The sequence below is a fragment of the Somniosus microcephalus genome, chromosome 7 (assembly GCF_052327205.1).
Source record: "Somniosus microcephalus isolate GS21.2 chromosome 7, FLI_Smic_1.0, whole genome shotgun sequence".
In the NCBI taxonomy this organism is placed as follows: Eukaryota; Metazoa; Chordata; class Chondrichthyes; order Squaliformes; family Somniosidae; genus Somniosus; species Somniosus microcephalus.
Genome location: NC_140993.1, coordinates 3,311,992 through 3,336,688, shown reverse-complemented (window position 1 = coordinate 3,336,688; position 24,697 = coordinate 3,311,992). Strand labels below are relative to the sequence as shown.

The 24,697-nt window shown below is 53.0% G+C and overlaps 1 protein-coding gene across 1 annotated transcript in view; it reads left to right on the top strand.

Moving 5' to 3' along the window:
* sspo (SCO-spondin) overlaps positions 1-24,697 on the top strand; it is a 546,162-nt gene that overhangs the window by 250,807 nt on the left and 270,658 nt on the right. Inside the window, exons 36-37 of the mRNA XM_085993923.1 lie at positions 5,651-6,394; positions 22,917-23,039. Of these exons, the coding sequence (XP_085850049.1) occupies positions 5,651-6,394; positions 22,917-23,039 (867 nt within the window). The remainder of the gene's footprint in view (positions 1-5,650; positions 6,395-22,916; positions 23,040-24,697) is intronic.

Below are 24,697 nucleotides of genomic sequence, written 5' to 3'. Positions count from 1 at the left end.
GACACCGGGGGTCGGGGCCGGCGGTCAGGGGTCAGGTATCGGCAGTCTGGGGTCGGGTGCAGCGATTCGACAGCTGGGGGAGGGGATATGGGAACATGGTGTGTTAATGTGATTGGGACGATTTGCTTGTGTGGAGAGTGACGTAATAAAACTCACTACGCACTTGGTTTGAGAATAAAGCAAGGCTTTAATCAACTTGTTTCAGAACATGGAGGTCTAGTTGTACTTCACTAGTTCCTTGTCTTACAAAATGTCTCTGGAAAGCTGGGCCCACGCCCGAGTATTTATACTCCTTGGACAGCGCCACCAGCTGGCCGTCCAGCATTATTTCATGAGTTGTCTCTTGAGATTTATAACAAAGAGTAAAGGCCGACACAGACTGGATGGGCCGAATGGGCTGTGTCCGTGATGTAACCTCCGTGTGTTTCTGTGTCGGTGCCCTGGTTCCAGATGTTTCCCTTGCACTGTTTAGGGTCAGCGTGCTCGTTAACGCCGTCCTGTTTGTTTTGACAGTGGACTGTGTGGTGTCGGACTGGACATCGTGGAGTGACTGCAGTCAGAGCTGCAGCCTGGGAGTGCTGTTCCGGCAGAGAGAGGTGTTACGGCCAGCTCTCCCCGGGGGACAGTGTAACGGCTCACTGTGGGATACTCGAGCCTGCTTCACCAAGGCCTGCCCAGGTAACCGTGATACGCAACACAGACCCCGGGGGTACGGGACAGACCCCGGGGACACGGGGCAGACCCCGGGGACACGGGACAGACCCCGGGGACACGGGACAGACCCCGGGGACACGGGACAGACCCCGGGGACACAGGGCAGACCCCGGGGGACACAGGACAGACCCCGGGGACACAGGACAGACCCCGGGGACACGGGACAGACCCCGGGGACACAGGACAGACCCCGGGGACACGGGACAGACCCCGGGGACACAGCACCGACCCCGGGGGAACAGGACAGACCCCGGGGGAACAGGACAGACCCCGGGGACACAGGGCAGACCCCGGGGACACAGCACCGACCCCGGGGGAACAGGACAGACCCCGGGGACACAGGACAGACCCCGGGGGAACAGGACAGACCCCGGGGACACAGGGCAGACCCCGGGGACACAGCACAGACCCCGGGGACACAGGACAGACCCCGGGGACACAGGACAGACCCCGGGGACACAGGACAGACCCCGGGGGAACAGGACAGACCCCGGGGACACGGGGCAGACCCCGGGGGAACAGGACAGACCCCGGGGACACAGGACAGACCCCGGGGACACAGGGCAGACCCCGGGGACACAGCACAGACCCCGGGGGACACAGGACAGACCCCGGGGACACAGCACAGACCCCGGGGACACAGGACAGACCCCGGGGACACAGGACAGACCCCGGGGGAACAGGGCAGACCCCGGGGGAACAGGACAGACCCCGGGGACACAGGACAGACCCCGGGGACACAGGACAGACCCCGGGGGAACAGGACAGACCCCGGGGGAACAGGACAGACCCCGGGGACACAGGGCAGACCCCGGGGACACAGGACAGACCCCGGGGACACAGGGCAGACCCCGGGGACACAGCACAGACCCCGGGGGACACAGGACAGACCCCGGGGACACAGGACAGACCCCGGGGGAACAGGGCAGACCCCGGGGGAACAGGACAGACCCCGGGGACACAGGACAGACCCCGGGGACACAGGACAGACCCCGGGGACACAGGACAGACCCCGGGGACACAGGACAGACCCCGGGGACACAGCACCGACCCCGGGGACACAGGACAGACCCCGGGGACACAGGACAGACCCCGGGGGAACAGGACAGACCCCGGGGGAACAGGACAGACCCCGGGGACACAGGGCAGACCCCGGGGACACAGGGCAGACCCCGGGGACACAGGACAGACCCCGGGGGACACAGGACAGACCCCGGGGGACACAGGACAGACCCCGGGGGAACAGCACCGACCCCGGGGACACAGGACAGACCCCGGGGACACAGGGCAGACCCCGGGGACACAGGACAGACCCCGGGGACACAGGACAGACCCCGGGGACACAGGACAGACCCCGGGGACACAGGACAGACCCCGGGGACACAGGACAGACCCCGGGGACACAGGGCAGACCCCGGGGACACAGGGCAGACCCCGGGGACACAGGACAGACCCCGGGGACACAGGGCAGACCCCGGGGACACAGCGCAGACCCCGGGGACACAGGGCAGACCCCGGGGACACAGGACAGACCCCGGGGACACAGGACAGACCCCGGGGACACAGGGCAGACCCCGGGGGAACAGGACAGACCCCGGGGACACAGGGCAGACCCCGGGGACACAGCACAGACCCCGGGGACACAGGACAGACCCCGGGGACACAGGACAGACCCCGGGGGAACAGGGCAGACCCCGGGGACACAGCACAGACCCCGGGGACACAGGGCAGACCCCGGGGGAACAGGGCAGACCCCGGGGACACGGGACAGACCCCGGGGACACGGGACAGACCCCGGGGACTCGGGACAGACCCCGGGGGAACAGGACAGACCCCGGGGGAACAGGACAGACCCCGGGGACACAGGACAGACCCCGGGGACACAGGACAGACCCCGGGGACACAGGGCAGACCCCGGGGACACAGGACAGACCCCGGGGGAACAGGACAGACCCCGGGGGAACAGGACAGACCCCGGGGACACAGGACAGACCCCAGCGACACAGGACAGACCCCGGGGACACAGGACAGACCCCGGGGACACAGGACAGACCCCGGGGGAACAGGACAGACCCCGGGGGAACAGGGCAGACCCCGGGGACACAGGACAGACCCCGGGGGAACAGGACAGACCCCGGGGACACAGGACAGACCCCGGGGACACAGGACAGACCCCGGGGGAACAGGACAGACCCCGGGGACACAGCACAGACCCCGGGGACACAGGACAGACCCCGGGGACACAGGACAGACCCCGGGGACACAGGACAGACCCCGGGGACACAGGACAGACCCCGGGGACACAGGACAGACCCCGGGGGAACAGGACAGACCCCGGGGACACAGGACAGACCCCGGGGGAACAGGACAGACCCCGGGGACACAGGACAGACCCCGGGGACACAGGACAGACCCCGGGGGAACAGCACAGACCCCGGGGACACAGGACAGACCCCGGGGACACAGGACAGACCCCGGGGACACAGGGCAGACCCCGGGGACACAGGACAGACCCCGGGGACACAGGACAGACCCCGGGGGAACAGGACAGACCCCGGGGACACAGGACAGACCCCGGGGGAACAGGACAGACCCCGGGGACACAGGACAGACCCCGGCGACACAGGACAGACCCCGGGGACACAGGACAGACCCCGGGGACACAGGACAGACCCCGGGGACACAGGACAGACCCCGGGGACACAGGACAGACCCCGGGGACACAGGACAGACCCCGGGGACACAGGACAGACCCCGGGGGAACAGGACAGACCCCGGGGACACAGGGCAGACCCCGGGGACACAGGGCAGACCCCGGGGACACAGGGCAGACCCCGGGGACACAGGACAGACCCCGGGGACACAGGGCAGACCCCGGGGGACACAGGACAGACCCCGGGGACACAGCACAGACCCCGGGGACACAGGACAGACCCCGGGGACACAGGACAGACCCCGGGGACACAGGACAGACCCCGGGGGAACAGGACAGACCCCGGGGACACAGGACAGACCCCGGGGACACAGGACAGACCCCGGGGGAACAGGACAGACCCCGGGGACACAGCACAGACCCCGGGGACACAGCACCGACCCCGGGGGAACTGCACCGACCCCGGGGGAACAGGACAGACCCCGGGGACACAGGGCAGACCCCGGGGACACAGCACCGACCCCGGGGGACACAGGACAGACCCCTGGGACACAGGACAGACCCCGGGGACACAGGACAGACCCCGGGGACACAGGACAGACCCCGGGGACACAGGACAGACCCCGGGGGAACAGGACAGACCCCGGGGACACAGGGCAGACCCCGGGGACACAGGACAGACCCCGGGGACACAGGGCAGACCCCGGGGACACAGGACAGACCCCGGGGACACAGGACAGACCCCGGGGACACAGCACAGACCCCGGGGAACAGGACAGACCCCGGGGACACAGGACAGACCCCGGGGACACAGGACAGACCCCGGGGACACAGCACAGACCCCGGGGAACAGGACAGACCCCGGCGACACAGCACAGACCCCAGCGACACAGGACAGACCCCGGGGGGACACAGCACAGACTCCGGGGACACAGGACAGACCCCGGGGACACAGGACAGACCCCGGCGACACAGCACAGACCCCAGCGACACAGGACAGACCCCGGGGGGACACAGCACAGACTCCGGGGACACAGGACAGACCCCGGGGACACAGGACAGACCCCGGGGACACAGGACAGACCCCGGGGACACAGGACAGACCCCGGGGACACAGGACAGACCCCGGGGACACAGCACAGACCCCGGGGACACAGCACCGACCCCGGGGGAACAGGACAGACCCCGGGGGAACAGGACAGACCCCGGGGACACAGGACAGACCCCGGGGACACAGCACAGACCCCGGGGACACAGCACCGACCCCGGGGGAACAGGACAGACCCCGGGGACACAGGGCAGACCCCGGCCAACAGTGGGTGGCAGAGGTCTAGGCTTAATGTCTCAGTCTCAGTCACTGAGCTCCTGTTAAAGGGGACAGGTGTATTATTATTTAAAGATCCATGTCTCTGCCCCCTCCCCCGTTGGATCTCTGTAACAAACACACAGTGGAAAAGGAGCAAATTCAAATTGGTGGGTTTGACATGGCAGCCATTACTGAGACATGGCTGCAAGACGGTCCAGTCGGGGAACTGAGGATACCAGATTATAAGCTCTACAGGAAAGATCGGGAAAATGGTGGAGGGGGAGGAGACTGGTCACGAAGTTAAAAGCCCATGGGATCCAGGGCAAAGTGTCAAGTTGGATTCAAAACTGGCTCAGAGACAGGAAGCAGAGGGTAATGGTTGATGGGTGTTTTTGTGACTGGAAGGTTGTTTCCAGTGGGGTTCTGCAGGGTTCAGTACTCGGTCCCTTGCTTTTTGTGGTACATATCAATGATCTAGACTTGAATATAGGGTTTATGACTTTAGCAAGGCTTTTGCTAAGGTTCCACATGGCAGACTGGTCACGAAGTTAAAAGCCCATGGGATCCAGGGCAAAGTGTCAAGTTGGGTTCAGAACTGGCTCAGAAACAGGCTGATGAGGGTCTGGAACTCACTGCCTGAAAGGGTGGTCGAGGCAGAGACCCTCATCACAGTTCAAAAGTACTTGGATATGCACTTGAAGTGCCGTAACCTACAGGGCTATGGACCAAGAGCTGGAAAGTGGGATTAGGCTGGAGAGCTCTTTGTCGGCCGGCACAGACACGATGGGCCGAATGGCCTCCTTCTGTGTCGTAAACTTCTACGATTTTATGATTCTATAACCAACTCTGTATTTATCAACTCAACGCTGAAGGCCTGAGCGAAGTGTGAGGTCTTGTCAAGGGAACTTGGAATGCAAATGATCGCTCTTGCCATCAAAAGAACCCGCCTACCTGAACCCGACCCATACCGGATGCAGCTCCATGGATTCACGTGATAGCGTGCCGCTACCACACAAAATACGGCCTGCCCACATACGTCCGGGCCGACCTAATTACTGAAGTTGAAGAAGTCCCACCAGGAGACATTCCACCATTTTCCATCACAATCAGAGTGGACAAGCTGACCGTCGTGAAGCCACCGACGGAGACATGGACAACCATCGCCCTACCAACTGCTCACCACCCAGCCATATATATCCGCAATTGCAAACAGCCACCACTACATATGGGGCTACTAAAAAGTAGACCGAGTGGGCCAATAACTCGAAGACTGGGTGCTGGCCTCCAATACCCATCTCGCCTACCATGCCAAACAGCCAGGCAACTTGTGTTCAGCCAGTTGATGGAAGGAAGCCCCTCTTTCATGACCGGTGACAGCAAAGGTCGGCCTCTCACCTTCTCCCGCAAGATGCTTAAGAACTTCCCACGCTCACAACGTCGAGCCAGCATTGCACATGTAGGTATCAAGGCGCCAATAATTGCCTCAGTACCAAAAACAAGATCGACCCCCCATAAGGCTTCACGGTCCACCTTCACGAGCATTGTCGAGAACACAGTCCAGAGAATACCGCCGTCCTCAAACAACTACGACCGTTTTGCTCGACTGCTGAAAGTGGGGGCCGCCAGAAGCGTCCTGCGCGGCTACGGGAAAGAATATGAGCCATGCTGGTCCCAGGAGAGCGAGAGACTGCTGGCACAGTTCAATGTCACTCAAGACCCGGGTACTGCAACAGAGACAGGAAGCTCCGGCTCGGAGGCAGGAAGCAGAGGGTGATGGTTGATGGGTGTTTTTGTGACTGGAAGGCTGTTTCCAGTGGGGTTCTGCAGGGCTCAGTACGAGGTCCCTTGCTTTTTGTGGTATATATCAACGGTCTAGACTGGAATATAGGGGGTATGATTAAGAAGTTTGCAGATGATACTAAAATCGGCTATGTGGTTGATACTGAAGAAGGAAGCTGTAGACTGCAGGAAGATATCAATAAATTGGTCAGGTGGGCAGAACAGTGGCAAATGGAATTCAATCCGGAGAAGTGTGAGGTAATGCATTTGGGGAGGGCTAACAAGGAAAGGGAATACACATTAAATGGTCGGACACTGAGTAGTGTAGAGGAACAAAGGGACCCTGGAGCGCGGCGGAGGTGGCCCTGGGTGGAGCCTGAGCAAGAACACCGAGGATTTAAGCAGCGGGAGAGCGAGCGAGGCTCAGACTCACCGGCAGCAGCAGCGGCCCTGGGTGGAGCCCTGAGTGCGGTTTAAACAGATGCTGCGAGTTGGGAATTGGTTTTTACTTTACACCAAGGAAAGAGTCCGAGAGCGGGAGCAGTCAAACAACAACAACTGCGAAACCGCTAAAGTGACGTCACAACCAGGGAAGGAGCTGATTGGTAAGTAGGACTCGGTGAGTATTTCTACAGTCCAGTCATTGAAGTAAAAGTAAGGTCTCCAGTTTAGAGTAAGTCATGTTTAAAGGGAAGTAAGGTCCCTAGTGTATTTAATATTCTTTAATTTAAAGGAAGTAAAGGGAGTAAATTAAGGGTAAGACATGGCAGGGCAGCTCGGCAGCGTGGAGTGCTCCTCCTGTGCGATGTGGGAAGTCAGGGACACTTTCGGTGTCCAGGGCGAACACATGTGCAGGAAGTGTCTCCAGCTGCAGCTACTCGAAATCCACGTTTCGGAGCTGGAGCTGCGGCTGGAGTCACTGTGGAGCATCTGCGAGGCTGAGATCTTTGTGGATAGCAAGTTTAACGAGGTGGTCACACCGCAGGTAAAGAGTGCACAGGCAGATAGGAAACAGGTGACTGCCAGACAGAGTAAAAGAGCTAGGAAGGTAGTGCAGGAGTCCCCTGGGTCCATCTCCCTCTCCGACAGATTTTCCGTTTTGGATACTGCTGGGGGAGATGGTTTCTCAGGGGAATGCAGCAAGAGCCAAGTCCGTGGCACTACGAGTGGCTCAGCTGCACAGGAGGGGAGGAAAAAGAGTGGGAGAGCAATCGTGATAGGGGATTCTATCGTAAGGGGAACAGATAGATGTTTCTGTGGCCGCAAACCTGACTCCAGGATGTTATGTTGCCTCCCTGGTGCCAGGGTCAAGGATGTCACTGAACGGCTGCAGGGCATTCTGAAGGGGGAGGGCGAACATTCGGAGGTTGTGGTTCACATTGGTACCAACCACATGGGTAGAAAGAGGGATGAGGTCCTGCAACAAGAATTTAGGGAGCTAGGTAGCAGATTAAAAAGCAGGACCTCAAAGGTTGTAATCTCTGGATTACTCCCGGTGCCACGTGCTAGTGAGTATAGGAATAGGAGGATAGAGCAGATGAATGTGTGGCTAAAGAGTTGGTGCAGGAGGGAGGGCTTTAGTTTTCTGGATCACTGGGTGTGCTTCCTGGGAAGGTGGGACCTGTACAAGTCAGATGGGTTGCAGCTGAACGGGAACGGGACCAACATCCTTGCGGGGAGGTTTGCTAGTACTGTTGGGGGGGGTTTAAACTAACTTGGCAGGGGGATGGGATACGGAGTGGAGCTATTGTAGGGGGTGATGCACAGCCAAATATAGAGGAAAAAACAAGTCAGCCTGGAAGGCAGAGCAAATATGTAACGGCACAAGGGAGTATGGCAAGGCTGGATGGCATTTATTTTAATGCAAGGAGTCTTACGAGTAAGGCAGATGAATTGAAGGTGTTGATGAACACATGGGAGTATGATATTGTTGCCATCACAGAGACATGGTTGAGGGAGGGGCAGGACTGACAGCTCAATATTCCGGGGTATAGAATCTTCAGGCGAGACAGAGGGGGGTGTAAAAGAGGAGGGGGTGTCGCAATATTAATCAAGGAGTCAATTACTGCTGTAAGGAGAGATGATATCTTAGCAGGTTCCTCTAATGAGGCCATATGGGTAGAACTTAAAAACAAAAAGGGGGCAAGCACTTTGCTGGGAGTGTACTATAGGCCCCCAAACAGTCAGGGGGAGATAGAGGAACAGATATGTAGGCAAATCTCAGAGAAGTGTAGAAATAATAGGGTAATAATAGTAGGGGCTTTCAACTTCCCCAATATTAACTGGGATAGTCAGAGTGTGAAAGGCTTAGAGGGTGCGGAATTCTTAAAAGTGCATCCAGGAGAGCTTTTTGAGCCAGCATGTAGAAAGTCCTACAAGAGAGGGGGCGGTACTGGACCTAATTCTAGGGAATGTAGCTGGGCAAGTGGTAGATGTGTCAGTAGGAGAGCATTTTGGTGACAGTGACCATAATTCGGTGAGATTTAAGGTAGTCATGGAAAAGGACAAAGATGGACTGGAAGTAAAGTTTCTAAATTGGGGGAAGGCCGATTTTAATATGATAAGGTAGGATCTGGCTAAAGTGGACTGGAATCAGCTACTTGTAGGAAAATCCACATCAAAGCAGTGGGAGTCGTTCAGAAAGGAAATAGAGAGAGTACAACGCCAACATGTTCCCGTAAAGGTCAAGGGTGGGACCAACAAGCCCAGGGAACCCTGGATGTCAAGGGATATACAAGAATGGATTAGGAAAAAAAGGGAGGCTTTTGGCAGATACAAAGGACTAAAAATAGTAGAAGCCCTAGAGGAGTATAGAAAGTGCAGGGGGGGTCCTTAAAAAAGAAATTAGGAGAGCGAAGAGGGGGCATGAAAAAACACTGGCGGGCAAAATAAAGGAAAATCCCAAGGTGTTTTATAAGTATATTAAGGGCAAGAGGATAACCAGGGAAAGAGTAGGGCTCATTAGGGACCAAAGTGGCAATCTGTGTAGAGCCGGAAGATGTAGGTGAGGTTTAAATGAATATTTTGCATCTGTGTTCACTGTGGAGAAGGACGATGTAGGCATAGAAATCAGGCAGGGGGATTGTGATATACTTGAACAAATTAGTATTGAGAGGGAGGAGGTATTCGCGGTTTTAGCGGGCTTAAAATTGGATAAATTCCCAGGCCCAGACGAGATATATCCCAGGCTGCTGTGTGAGGCAAGGGAGGAGATTGCAGGGGCTCTGACACAAATTTTCAGAACCTTTCTGGCCACAGGGAAGGTGCCAGAGGACTGGAGAACAGCTAACGTAGTACCATTGTTCAAGAAGGGTAGTAGGGATAAACCAGGGAATTACAGGCCAGTGAGCCTAACATCAGTGGTAGGGAAATTATTAGAAAAAATTCTGAGGGACAGAATTAGTCTCCACTTGGAGAGGCAAGGATTAATCAAGGATACTCAACATGGCTTTGTCAGGGGGAGATCATGTCTAACCAATTTGATTGAATTTTCCAAGGGGGTGACTCGGTGTGTGGATGAGGGTAGTGCAGTTGATGTAGTCTACATGGACTTCAGTAAGGCTTTTGACAAAGTCCCACATGGGAGACTGGTCAAGAAGGTAAGAGCCCATGGGGTCCAGGGCAATTTGGCACATTGGATCCAAAATTGGCTTAGTGGCAGGAGGCAGAGGGTGATGGTCGAAGGTTGTTTTTGTGACTGGAAGCCTGTGTCCAGTGGTGTACCGCAGGGATCGGTGCTGGGACCTTTGCTGTTTGTAGTGTACATTAATGATTTAGATATGAGTGTAGGAGGTATGATCAGTAAGTTCGCAGATGACACGAAAATTGGTGGAGTGGTAAATAGCGAGTTGGGAAGCCTCGGTCTTCAGGACGATATAGATGGGTTGCTCAGATGGGCAGAACAGTGGCAAATGGAATTTAACCCTGAAAAGTGTGAGGTGATGCATTTTGGGAGGACTAACAAGGCAAGGGAATACAAAATAAATGGTAAGACCCTAGGAAGGACAGAGGATCAGAGGGACCTTGGTGTGCATGTACATAGATCCCTGAAGGCAGCAGGACAGGTAGATAAGGTGGTTAAAAAGGCATATGGGATACTTGCCTTCATGAGCCGAGGCATAGAATATAACAACAGGGAGGTTATGATGGAGCTGTACAAAACGCTAGCTAGGCTACAGCTGGAATACTGTGTGCAGTTCTGGTCGCCACACTATAGGAAGGATGTGGCTGCAGAGGAGATTCACCAGGATGTTACCTGGGCTGGAGCGCTTCAGCTATGAGGAGGGACTGGACAGGCTGGGGTTGTTTTCCTTTGAGCAGAGAAGACTGAGGGGGGGACCTGATTGAGGGTAAAAAATTATGAGGGGCATAGATAGGGTAGATAGAAAGGAACGTTTCCCCTTAGCAGAGGGGTCAATAACCAGGGGGTATAGTTTCAAGGTAAGGGGCAGGAGGTTTAGAGGGTATTTGAAGAAAAACCTTTTCACCCAGAGGGTGGTTGGAATCTGGAACTCACTGCCTGAAAGGGTGGTAGAGGCAGGAACCCTCACAACATTCAAGAAGCATTTAGATGAGCACTTGAAACGCCATAGCATACAAGGCTACGGACCAAGTGCTGGAAAATGGGATTAGAATAGACAGGGCTTAATGGCCGGTGCGGACACGATGGGCCGAAGGGCCTCTTTCTGTGCTGTATAACACTGTGACTCTATGCATGTCCACAGATTCCTGAAGTTAGCAGGCCTCCAAAGCCCTCTGGGGTAGAGAATTCCAAAAATTCACAACCTTCAGAGTGAAGAAATTTCTCCTCATCTCAGTCTTAAATGGCGTACCCCTTAGTCTGTAACTATGACCCCTGGTTCAAGACTCCCCAGCCAAGGGAAATACCCTCCCTGCATCTACCCTGTCAAGCCCTTCAGAATCTTGTATGTTTCAATGAGATCACCTCTCATTCTTCCAAACTCCAGAGAGCCCATTCTACACAATCTCTCCTCATAGGACAGCCCTCTCATCCCAGGAACCAGTCTGGTGAACCTTCGTTGCACCGCCTCCAAGGCAAGTATATCCTTCCTTAGATAAGGAGATCAAAACTGTGCCCAGTACTCCAGGTGTGGTCTCACCAAGGCCCTGTACAATTGGAGCAAGACTTCCTTACTCTTATACTCCAACCCCCTTGCAATAAACATAGAAACATAGAAGATAGGAGCAGGAGTAGGCCATTCGGCCCCTTGAGCCTGCTCCGCCATTCAATGTGATCATGGCTGATCATCCAAATTCAGTACCCGGTCCCTGCTTTCTCCCCATACCCCTTGATCCCTTTAGCCTTAAGAAATATATCCAACTCCTTCTTGAATATATTTAATGAATTTGCCTCTACTGCCTTCTGTGGTAGAGAGTTCCACAGATTCACCACTCTCTGGGTGAAGAAATTCCTCCTCATTTCTGTCCTAAATGGCTTACCCCTTATCCTTAGACTGTGACCCCTGGTTCTGGAATCCCCGACCACCAGGAACACCCTTCCTGCATTTAGTCTGTTTGCCTTCCTTATTGCTTGCTGTACCTGCACGCTAGCTTTCTGTGTTTCTTGCACGAGGACACCCAAATCTCTCATTTGAAAGTTTCTCACCATTTAAAAAATATTCTGTTTTTCTTTTGTTCCTACCAAAGTGAATAACCTCACATTTCCCTACATTATACTCCATCTGCCACCTTACTGCCCACTCACTTAGTCTATCTATATCCCTTTGCAGACTCTGTGTTCTCCACACACCTTACTGTCTCACCTAGCTTTGTATCATCAGCAAACTTGGATACATTACACTCGGTCCCTTCATCTAGGTCATTAATATAGATTGTAAATAGCTAAGACCCCAACACTGATCCACGTGGCACCCCACTAGTTACAGCCTGCCAACCTGAAAGAGATCCGTTTATCCCTACTCTCTGTTTTCTGTCCGTTAACCAATCCTCTATCCATGCTACTATATTACCCCCAATCCCCATGAGCCCTAATCTTATGTAATAACCTTTTATGTGGCACCTTATCGAATGCCTTTGGGAAATCCAAATATACTACATCCACTGGTTCCCCTTTATCTACCCTGCTAGTTACATCTTCAAGACACTCTAATAAATTTGTCAAACACGATTTCCCTTTAATAAAACTATGTTGACTCTGCCTAATCATGTTATGATTTTCTAAGTGCCCTGATACCACTTCCTTAACAATGGATTCCAGCATTTTCCCGACGACTGATGTCAGGCTAACTGGCCTATAGTTCCCTGTGTTTTCTCTCCCTCCTTTCTTGAATAGCGGTGTTACATTTGCGACCTTCCAATCCGGTGGGACCATTCTAGAATCTAGGGAATTTTGGAAGATCAAAACCAATGTATCCACTATCTCTTCAGCCACCTCTTTAGAAGCCTAGGATGTAGGCCGTCAGGTCCAGGGGATTTGTCAGCTTTTAGTCCCATTAGTTTCTCTAGTACTTTTTCTCCACTTATATTAATTACGTTAAGTTCCTCACCCTCATTAGACAAAGAAACATAGAAACATAGAAGATAGGAGCAGGAGTCGGCCATTCGGCCCCTCGAGCCTGTTCCGCCATTCAATGCGATCATGGCTGATCATCCAAGTTCAGTACCCGGTCCCTGCTTTCTCCCCATACCCCTTGATTCCTTTAGCCTTAAGAAATATATCCAACTCCTTCTTGAATATATTTAATGAATTGGCCTCTACCGCCTTCTGTGGTAGAGAATTCCACAGATTCACCACTCTCTGGGTGAAGAAATTCCTCCTCATTTCTGTCCTAAATGGCCTACCCCTTATCCTTAGACTGTGACCCCTGGTTCTGGATTCCCCGACCATCGGGAACATCCTCCCTGCATCTAGTCTGTCCAGTCCTGCCAGAATTTTATAAGTTTCAATGAGATCCCCTCTCATTCTTCTAAACTCCAGCGATACAAGCCCAATCGACCCAATCTCTCCTCATACGTCATTCCTGCCATCCCAGGTATCAGCCTGGTGAATCTTCGCTGAACTCCTTCCATGGCAAGAATATCCTTCCTCAGATAAGGCGACCAAAACTGCACACAATACTAAAGATGTGGTCTCACCAAGGTCCTGTACAACTGCAGCAAGACATCCTTGTTCCTGTACTCAAACCCTCTCGCTATGAAGGCCAACATACCATTTGCCTTCTTAACCGCCTGCTGCACCTGCATACTTACCTTCAGCGACTGGTGCACAAGGACACCCAGGTCTCGTTGCACTTCCCCTTCTCCCAATCTATTGCCATTCAGATAATAATCTGCCTTCCTGTTTTTGACACCAAAGTGGAACCTCACATTTATCCACGTTATATTGCATCTGCCATGCTTCTGCCCAATCACCCAACCTGTCCAAATCATACTGGAGTTTCTCGGCATCCTCCTCACAGCACACACGCCCACCCAGCTTTGTGTTGTCTGCAAATTTGGAGATATTACATCTAGTTCCCTTGTCTAGATCATTAATATATATTGTGAATAGCTGGGGTCCAAGGACCGATCCCTGCGGTACCCCACTCGTCACTGCCTGCCACTCAGAAAAACACTTGTTTGTTCCAACTCTTTGCTTTCTATCTGCCAACCAGTTCTCTATCCAAGTCAATACCTTGCCCCCAATCCCATGTGCCTTAACTTTACACGCTAATCTCTTATGCAGGACCTTATCAAAAGCCTTCTGAAAGTCCAAATGCACCACATCCACTGGTTCTCCCTTATCTATTTTACTAGTTACATCCTCAAAAAATTCCAGTAGATTAGTCAAGCACGATTTACCTTTTGTAAATCCATGTTGACTTTGTCCGATCCTGTCACTGTTTTCCAAGTGCTCTGCTATTACATCTTTTATAATGGACTCGAGCATTTTCCCCACTACCGATGTCAGGCTTACCAGTCTGTAAACCCTGTAGATCCTTGGTTCCCCAACATTTTTAGTATGCTTTTTGTGTCTTCTACTGTGAAGACAGATACAAAATACTTGTTTAACGTTAAGTGATACATTTTGGTAGGAAGAATGAGGAGAGGTAATATAAACTAAAGGGTACAATCCTAAAGAGGGTGCATGAACAGAGGGACCTGAGGGTATATGTGCACAAATCGTTGAAGGTGGCAGGGCAGGTTGAAAAGCGGTTAAGAATGCATACAGGATCCTGGGCTTCATAAATAGAGGTATAGCGTACAAACGCAGGGAAGTTATGATGAACCTTTATAAAACATTTGTTCGGCCTCAACTGGAGTATTGTGTCCAATTCTGGGCACCGCACTTTAGGAAGGATGTGAAGGCCTTAGAGAGGGTGCAGAAAAGATTTACAAGAATGGTTCCAGGGATGAGGGACTTCAGTTACGTGGATAGACTGGAGAAGCTGGGGTTGTTCTCCTTGGAGCAGAGAAGATTGAGAGGAGATTTGATAGAGGTGTTCAAAATCATGAGGGGTCTGGACAGAGTAGATAGAGAGAAACTGTTCCCATTGGCGGAAGGGTCGAGAACCAGAGGACACAGATTTAAGGTGATTGGCAGAAGAACCAAAGGCGACATGAGGAAAAACTTTGTTACGCAGTAAGTGGTTAGGATCTGGAATGCACGGCCAGAAAGGGTGGTGGAGGGAGATTCAATCGTGGCTTTTAAAAGGGAGTTGGATAAGTAGCTGAAGGAAAAAGATTTGCCGGGCTACGGGGAAAGGGCGGGGGAGTGGGACTAGCTGAAGTGGTCTTGGAGAGAGCCGGCACGGGCTCGACGGGCCGAATGGCCTCCTTCTGTGATGTAACCATTCTATGATTCTATGACTTGGTGCGAGTTAGGACACGGGCAGCAGCGTTTTGGATGACCTCAAGTTTAGGGAGTGTAGAACGTGGGAGGCCGGCCAGGAGTGCTTTGAAATAGTTAAGTTTAGAGGTAACAAAGGCATGAATGGGGGTTTCAGCAGCCGATGAGCTGAGAAAGTGGTGGAGATGGGCGATGTTCCGGAGGTGGAGTAGACGGTCTTGGCAGTGTGCAGATATGTGGTCAGAAGCTCAACACAGGGTCAAATATGACACCAAAGTTGTGAACAGTCTGGTTGAGCCTCAGACAGGTGCCAGCAAGAGGGATTGAGTTGTTGGCTAGAGAACGGAGTTTGTGTCGGGGCCCAAAGTCTACGGGCTGGATTTTCCTGGGGGGCAGCGGGCGTGATCAGCAGCTGGTCGGGTGGTAAAGTGTTTTTTTTCACCAACGGGTCAGGACCCTGCTGTCAACCTGCTGCCACGTGCTTTGCCGAAATGTCGGGTCTGTCAGCGCTGAGCAGGCTCGACACCCAGCGGCGGGGGAGACTATTCGGGTCATGATGACCTTGTTAACAGAGGTTTAACAACAATTTTGAGCTGACCTTCAGAGTTTACCAGCTCGCCCGCATGGTCCACGCAGCTCGGGGGTCACGTCTGTTAAGCAGGGCGGGAGTTGATTGGCCATGGAATCATCTCGTTACTTGACAGCTGCAAGTGTGCTATAAAAGCTCCCATCTCACAGCTGTTCACTTTCCAAGCTCAGAAGCTGTTGCTTCCTGCATTTGGAAGACAGATTGAGCTTTATGCAGGTTGCAAGTGTTTGGAGCAAACTCTCTATCCACTGTCACCTCATTGGAACAACCTCTCTCACCATTGACAGATCACGTCTGTCATCTCAAATTCACCTGCCATGTATTACATCAGAATTGGCACGGTTTATACTCTCTCACCTTGGTCCTCAGCATCTGACGACGATCAGCCCCAACACCACCAGCATCAGGCACACCAGCAGCACCAACCTTTTCCTCAATCACCAGATGCTGCACAGGACACAGGGCATCAGCACCACATTGCTACCCGGGAGGCCAGGAATGGCCTCACCATGGCCAGATTTACTTCACTTGACAATTTACACCCTGGTTGCCACATGATGCACCAGGTTGGCACCACCCCACAACGGCACCATAAAGCATCCCTACAATGCCCAAGCCATTCCTTTCACACTCATGACCATTGCGGGGGGCGGGGCTACCGTTACGTCTCTCCATTCACTGCGGCACACTACGCCACTTGCAAAGGTGAGCACAGCATTGGTAGCAGTGACCACCGCACAGTCATTGTGGAGACAAAGTCCCGTCTTCACATTGAGGACACCCTCTGATGTAAGAAAAAGGAGTCTCACACATCAAGTAATTTTAAAGTAAGCTTTAAGCAACTTATAATCACACTATATACAAGAGAGGTCTTCACCATGCCTCTGGTAGAAGCCCCTTTACAATACTGAGCAGTTCAGTATTTATACCAGTCCAACAGGAAGTGACGTATGACCGGAAGTGATGTATGTACAAAGTTCATAGTTCACAGTTCACAGGCAGTGATGACACAACTTCCCGGAAGTTATTATTATTATCACACCCTCCATCATGTTGTGTGGCACTACCAGCGTGCTAAATGGGATAGATTCAGAACAGATCTAGCAGCTCAAAACTGGGCATCCATGAGGCGTTGTGGGCCATCAGCAGCAGCAGAATTGTATTCCACCACAATCTGTAACCTCATGGCCCGGCATATCCCTCACTCTACCATTACCACCAAGCCAGGGGACCAACCCTGGTTCAATAAGGAGTGTAGAAGAGCATGCCAAGAACAGCACCAGGCGTACCTAAAAATGAGATGCCAACCTGGGGAAGCTGCAACACAGGACTACATGCATGCTAACAAGCGGAAGCAGCATGCTATAGACAGGGCTAAACAATCCCACAATTAACGGATCAGATCAAAGCTCTGCAGTCCTGCCACATCCAGTCGTGAATGGTGATGCACCATTAAACAACTAACGGGAGGAGGAGGCTCCATGAATATCCCCATCCTCAATGATGGTGGAGCCCAGCACGTGAGTGTAAAAGACAAGGCTGAAGCATTTGCAACCATCTTCAGCCAGAAGTGCCGAGTGGATGATCCATATCGACCTACTCCTGACGTCCCCACCATCACAGAAACCAGTCTTCAATCAATTCGATTCACTCCACGTGATATCAAGAAACGGCTGAGTGCACTGGATACAGCAAAGGCTATGGGCGCCGACAACATCCCGGCTATCGTGTTGAAAACTTGTGCTCCAGAACTAGCCGCGCCTCTAGCCAAGCTGTTCCAGTACAGCTACAACACTGGCATCTATCCGACAATGTGAAAACTGCCCAGGTATGTCCTGTCCACAAAAAGCAGGACAAATCCAGTCCGGCCAATTACCGCCCCATCAGTCTACTCTCAATTATCAGCAAAGTGATGGAAGGTGTCATCGACAGTGCTATCAACCGGCACTTACTCACCAATTACCTGCTCACTGATGCCCAGTTTGGGTTCCGTCAGGACCACTCGGTTCCTGACCTCATTGTTTTACAGCCTTGGTCCAAACATGGGCAAAGGAACTAAATTCCAGAGGTGAGGTGAGAGTGACTGCCCTTGACATCAAGACAGCATTTGACCGAGTGTGGCATCAAGAAGCCCTAGTAAAAGTGAAGTCAATGGGAATCGGGGGGAGTCATACCTAGCACAAAGGAAGATGGTTGTGATTGTTGGAGGCCAATCATCTCAGCCCCAGGACATCGCTGCAGGAGTTCCTCAGGGCAGTGTCCTAGGCCCAACCATCTTCAGCTGCTTCATCAATGACCTTTCCTCCAACATAAGGTCAGAAATGGGGATGTTCGCTGATGACTGCACAGTGTTCAGCACCATTCACAACTCCTCAGATAATGAAGCAGTCCATGCCCACATGCAGCAAGACCTGGACGACGTTCAGGCTTGGGCTGATAAGTGGCAGGTAACATTCGCGTCACACAAGCGCCAGGCATTGACTATCTCCAAAAAGCGAGTCTAACCACTGCCTCTTGACATTCAACGGCATTACCATTGACGAATCCCCCACTATCAACATTCTGGGGGTCACCATTGACCAGAAACCTAACTGGACCAGCCACATAAATACTGTGGCTACAAGAGCAGGTCGCAGGCTGGGTATTCTGCGGCGAGTGTCTCACCTCCTGACTCCCCAAAGCCTTTCCACCATCTACAAGGCACAAGTAAGGAGTGTGATGGAATACTCTCCACTTGCCTGGATGAGTGCAGCTCCAACAACACTCAAGAAGCTCAACACCATCCAGGACAAAGCAGCCGCTTGATTGGCACCCCATCCACCACCTTAAGCATTCACTCCCTCCACCACCGGCGCACCGTGGCTGCAGTGTGTACCATCTACAAGATGCACTGCAGCAACTCGCCAAGGCTTCTTCGGCAGCACCTCCCAAACCCGCCACCTCTTCCACCTAGAAGGACAAGGGCAGCAGGCGCATGGGAACACCACCACCTCCAAGTTCCCCTCCAAGACACACACCATCCTGACCTGGAAATATATCGGCCGTTCCTTCATCGTCGCTGGGTCAAAATCCTGGAACTCCCTCCCTAACAGCACTGTGGGAGCACCTTCACCACACGGACTGCAGCGGTTCAAGAAGGCGGCTCACCACCACCTTCTGAAGGGCAACTGGGGATGGGCAATAAATGCTGGCTTTGACAGCGACGCCCACATCTAATGAACGAATAAAAAAAAACACAAATTTGTCCAAGAATGCAAAGTGTTGAATATAAAGATTTCAATGTTTGACAGCACATTAACAGAAGCTTCACAAGAACATTGGCTAAAACACAAAAGTGCCTACCCTTGTGTGTGGTTAGTTGGTATGATTGGACTAGGATGAGGGTGAGTGTGAGGGGTGGCTAGTGAGATGGGGAAGTGATAATGTAGATAGAGAGTGATGGGTGGAGGTGCAAGGTAAGTTGGTGTGAGTAAGGATGTGCAGGAGTAGGGTAGGGAAGGCAGAGTGATGGGGATGTGATGAGAGGCACAGCAGGATGAGGTTGTGTGCGGCTTTGCAGTAACGTTTTGTGATCTACTGAGATCATTGAAAGGTTTGTGCCAGTGCAGCCTGGTCCTCCTGATGACATCCCTGCGTGTGTCCTGTGCAATGTGCAACCAGGCTGTGTTGGTCTCCTGGGGAGGTCTCTTCCGCCCATGGGAAGGGAAGAGAACCTCCCTGCGTGCTGTGATTCCCTCCATTAGCATACGGAGAGAGTCATGGACGAGCCTGGGTGCAGCCGTGCACCTCTGTGCAGTGTCAGTATTTACAGCACCTCAATGCTGTAGAACACCAACAGCACAAATGTCAAAGTAAATTTGCGCATGGTCCCTTTAAGGAAACCGGCTGATGACGCATCATCAAATGACGTCATCAGACCCGCTTCCTTCAATTGGCTGGGAAACGCGTTGGGCGGGGCTTAACAAGCCCAATCAGGGGAAAGTCATGTCGGAGGCTGGGATTGAGCAGCAGCAAGACCGTGACCCGCCACTGACGTCGCCTGTCACGGACCCGCCGAGGTAGAGAAAATTGGGGCCTACGGCTTCGGTCTTCCCCATATTTAATTGGAGGAAATTTCTGCTCATCCAGAACTGTATGTTGGACAAGCAGTCTGAGGTAATAAAACTCACTACACACTTGGTTTGAGTATAAAGCAAGGCTTTAATCAACTTGTTTCAGAACATGGAGGTCTAGTTGTACTTCACTAGTTCCTGTTTACAAAATGTCCCTGGGGAAGCTGGGCCCACGCCCGAGTATTTATACTCCTTGGACGGCGCCACCAGCTGGCCGTCCAGTGTTATTTCATGAGTCTTTCTTTATGGATCATAAGATTCATAAAACAGTCTGACAATTGAGAGACGGTGGAGGGGTCGGGAGAGGTGGTGGTGAGGTAGAGCTGGGTGTTGTCAGATTACATGTGGAACCTGACATTGTGTTTTCAGATTAACAACAGAAAATGCTCCTAAAAAGTATCGAACAGGGTCCTTTCTAAATGGTGAAAGGCTAAAAACAGTGGAGGTCCAAAGAGACTTGGGGGGGTTCAGGTAGATCATTAAAATGTCATGAACAGGTACAGAAAACAATCAAAAAGGCTAATGGAATGTTGGCCTTTATATCTGAGGACTAGAATACAAGGGGGTAGAAGTTATGCTGCAGCTGTACAAAACCCGGGTTAGACCACACCTGGAGCACTGGGAGCAGTTCTGGGCACCGCACCTTAGGAAGGATATATTGGCCTTGGAGGGAGTCCAGCGTAGGTTTACCAGAATGATACCCGGACTCCAAGGGTTAAGTTACGAGGAGAGATTACACAAATTAGGGTTGTATTCCCTGGAATTTAGGTTAAGGGGTGATCTGATCGAAGTGTTTAAGATGATTAAAGATGTTAATAGGTTAGAGAGAGAGAAACTATTGCTGTGGTGGGACGAGTCCAGAACAAGGGGGCAGAACCTTAAAATTAGAGCCAGGCCGTTCAGGGGTGATGTCAGGAAGCACTTCTTCACACAAAGGGTGGTGGAAATCTGGAACTCTCTCCCCCAAAAAGCTGTTTGAGGCTGGGGGTCAATAGAAAATTTCAAGGCTGAGATCAATAGATTCTTTGATGGTATTAAGGGGGCGAGATTCGGTTGATTTGTGCCTCCCGTTAGTGCCCTAAGAGGCTCGTTTGCTGGCACTCCCGATCCCTGGTGGCCCAGCTGTGCGCCGGGACGCACTGCGCCAGGCCGTTCCCCTTTAATAAGGGGAGGAAGGCCTGCTGTACCGCGCTACCTGGGAAAATCGGCCGCGGGGGAACGAACTTTTTTGGGGCACTAAAATTAGCGCCCCAGCGAAGGTAGAGCCCCCAATTTTACCCCACGGGTTATGGAACCAAGGCAGGGAGATGGTGTTAAAGTACAGAAGAAGTATGATCTAATTGAATGGAGGAACAGGCTCGAGGGGCTGAATGGCCTCCTCCTGTTCCTGTGTAACAGGCTTGAGGGGCTGAATGGCCTCCTCCTGTTCCTGTGTAACAGGCTCGAGGGGCTGAATGGCCTCCTCCTGTTCCTGTGTAACAGGCTCGAGGGGCTGAATGGCCTCCTCCTGTTCCTGTGTAACAGGCTCGTGGGGCTGAATGGCCTCCTGTTCCTGTGTAACAGGCTCGAGGGGCTGAATGGCCTCCTCCTGTTCCTGTGTAACAGGCTCGAGGGGCTGAATGGCCTCCTCCTGTTCCTGTGTAACAGGCTCGAGGGGCTGAATGGCCTCCTCCTGTTCCTGTGTAACAGGCTCGTGGGGTTGAATGGCCTCCTCCTGTTCCTGTGTAACAAGCTCAAGGGGCTGAATGGCCTCCTCCTGTTCCTGTGTAACAGGCTCGAGGGGCTGAATGGCATCCTCCTGTTCCTGTGTAACAGGCTCGAGGGGCTGAATGGCCTCCTCCTGTTCCTGTGTTCCTTGAGAGTTCCTGCTTGTGCCAGTCTCTATCATTGTTCGAATCCAGCCGCTGTTCATTAACCAGACTGAAGGGAGGGGATTACAGACTGACCAGACCTGTTTCCGTCGCAGTGAATGGTCGGTGGTCAGAGTGGAGCGAGTGGTCGGCCTGTGATGCAGAGTGTAGTGGTGGAATGCGGTCCCGTAACCGGGAGTGCGTCAGCCCACCGCCAAAGAACGGAGGGAGGCCGTGTCCAGGCGTCACCACGGAGACGGAGTCCTGTAATCGGCAGCTTTGCGCTGGCACTGTGGGTGAGTTCACTTCGTGCTTCACAGCTGGTCTCCGCTTCCTACTTTCAATGTATGTTCTGAACAGCAAATCAGGTTAGAGTTTAGGTTTGGAATTTTGGAGATTTCTCCTTCTGGGAATCCCAGTCTGAGACTCCAGCGCCTCTGGGAGAGACGCTCACCGGCTTCAGCATTCAGTCCGACCCCTGGGTTGCAAATTCACTCTGAGATCCCTGTACATCTCGTTATTGGCGAGTTTCAGCAGCGCCAGTGAGCTCGTGTTCTGTCTGCTCAGACTGTCCCTGACCCGGGGATGAGGGGTCGGACTGTCCCTGACCCGGGGGTGAGGGGGCAGACTGTCCCTGACCTGGGGTGAGAGGTCAGACTGTCTCTGACATGGGAGTGAGGGGTCAGACTGTCTCTGACACGGGGGTGAGGGGTCAGACTGTCCCTGACCTGGGGGTGAGAGGTCAGACTGTCCCTGACCTGGGGGTGAGGGGTCAGACTGTCCCTGACCTGGGGGTGAGGGGTCAGACTGTCCCTGACCCAGGGTGAAGGGTTGGACTGACCCCGGGGGTGAAGGGTTGGACTGTCCCCGACCCAAGGGGTGAGGGGTCGGACTGTCCCTGACCCAGGGGGGTGAGGGGTCAGACTGTCCCTGACCCGGGGTGAGGGGTCAGACTGTCTCTGACCCAGGGGTGAGGGGTCAGACTGTTCCTGCCCCAGGGGTGAGGGGTCAGACTGTCTCTGACCTGGGGGTGAGGGGTCGCGGGCTCTGACCTGACTTCTTCAGATAGTTTGACTGTTTTTCCTGGTTGACTTCCTGTTTCAGACTGTGGTCCTGGGATGGTTTACGTTGCGTCTGATGGGTGTGAGCGTCACTCGCTGGACTCCTGTCCATTGTCCTGTCGGGACCTGAGCGCTATCACAAACTGCAGCTCTGACTGTCTGGAAGGTAAGGTTCAAACGCTGGGCGCAGAGAGAGCAGGGATAACCTGATTCAGTCCCGTCTAGACAAAGTCACAGTGAGCAAGATAGGCACCAAGAGTTGCCTCACGACTCCTGATACAGAGACTGGCGTCTCCTCGCCCAGACGGGGCGTCTCCTCCTCACCCAGGCAGAAGTCTCCCAACTTTTCACTCAGAGACATCTCCCGGTGTTGGGACGTAGAGAGCCTGGAGAAGCTGGGGTTGTTCTCCTTCGAGCAGAGAAGGTTAGAGGAGATTTGACAGAGGTGTTCAAAATTACACAGGATTACATCGGATATACGGCACAGAAACAGGCCATTCGGCCCAACCAGTCCATGCCGGTGTTTATGCTCCACTCGAGCCTCCTCCCGTCTTTCCTCATCTAAATCTATCAGCGTAACCCTCTATTCCCTTTTCCCTCGTGCTTGTCTAGCCTCCCCTTAAATACATCGATACTATTCGCTTCAACCACTCCCTGTGGCAGCGAGTTCCCCATTCTCACCACTCTCTGGGTAAAGAAGTTTCTTCTGAATTCCCTATTGGATTTCTTGGTGACTATCTTATATTGAGGCCTCTAGTTATGCTCTTCCCCACAAGTGGAAACATTCTCTCTGTATCCACTCTATCAAAACATTTCATCATTTTAAAGACCTCTATTAGGTCACCCCTCAGCCTTATCTTTTCAAGAGAAAAGAGACCCAGCCTGTTCATCCTTTCCTGATATGTATACCCTCGCATTTCTGGTATCATCCTTGTAAATCTTCTCTGCACCCTCTCCAGTGCCTCTATATTGTAGGAATGTCTAGTTCCTATCCAAAGACTGAGGTCCACTCAGGCGATCAAACAAAACGAAGTTTAATGGAAACTAACAGGTTTAAACAAGTAACTACAGGAGAACATCGAGTGTAGGTCTGCTCAGTTCGGAGGCTCCACGAGGACTGCTAGCTGGTCCCGTGGTTGACGTCATCACGTTCTTCCCGCCAGTGGGGGATCACGTGATGAACGGCATTACGTCATCACGTTTACCCGCGCTGTTAAAGTAATCACGCTCTGTACAAGTAAACAGTATAAATAAAGATACAGACTCAGGCTGCAGCGAACATGTTGTTAAAGGGAATTATATACAAACGATCTGAGTCCTTTAGTGGCTCCGCCACAATATCCTTTTTATAATATGGCGACCGGAAATGTACGCAATACTCCAAGTGTGGTCTAACCAAGGTTCAACAAAAAACTCGCGACCTAAGGAACAGATGGTGGGTGGAGAAAGCGCAGGAGATCCAGCAGCTAGCTGACAACCACGACGTGCGTGGATTCTTTAGCACAGTCAAGACCATCGACGGCCCAAGCACCCAAGGTCCTACCCCACTGCGGGCCAAGAACGGAGAGGTACTCATCAAGACAGACAGGAAGTCAATGCCCGCTGGAAGGAGCTCTTCGAAGATCTCCTTAACTGAGACTCTGTCTTTGATGCGAGTGTCCTCAACTCCATCCCGCAGCATGCTACCTGCCACCACCTCAGCACAACCCCAGCCCGGCATGAGGTTGAAAAGGCCATCCGACAACTGAAGAACAACAAGGTCTCAGGAGCAGAGGGAATCCCCACCGAGGCACTAAAGCATGGCGGAGAAGCACTACTGGTGCG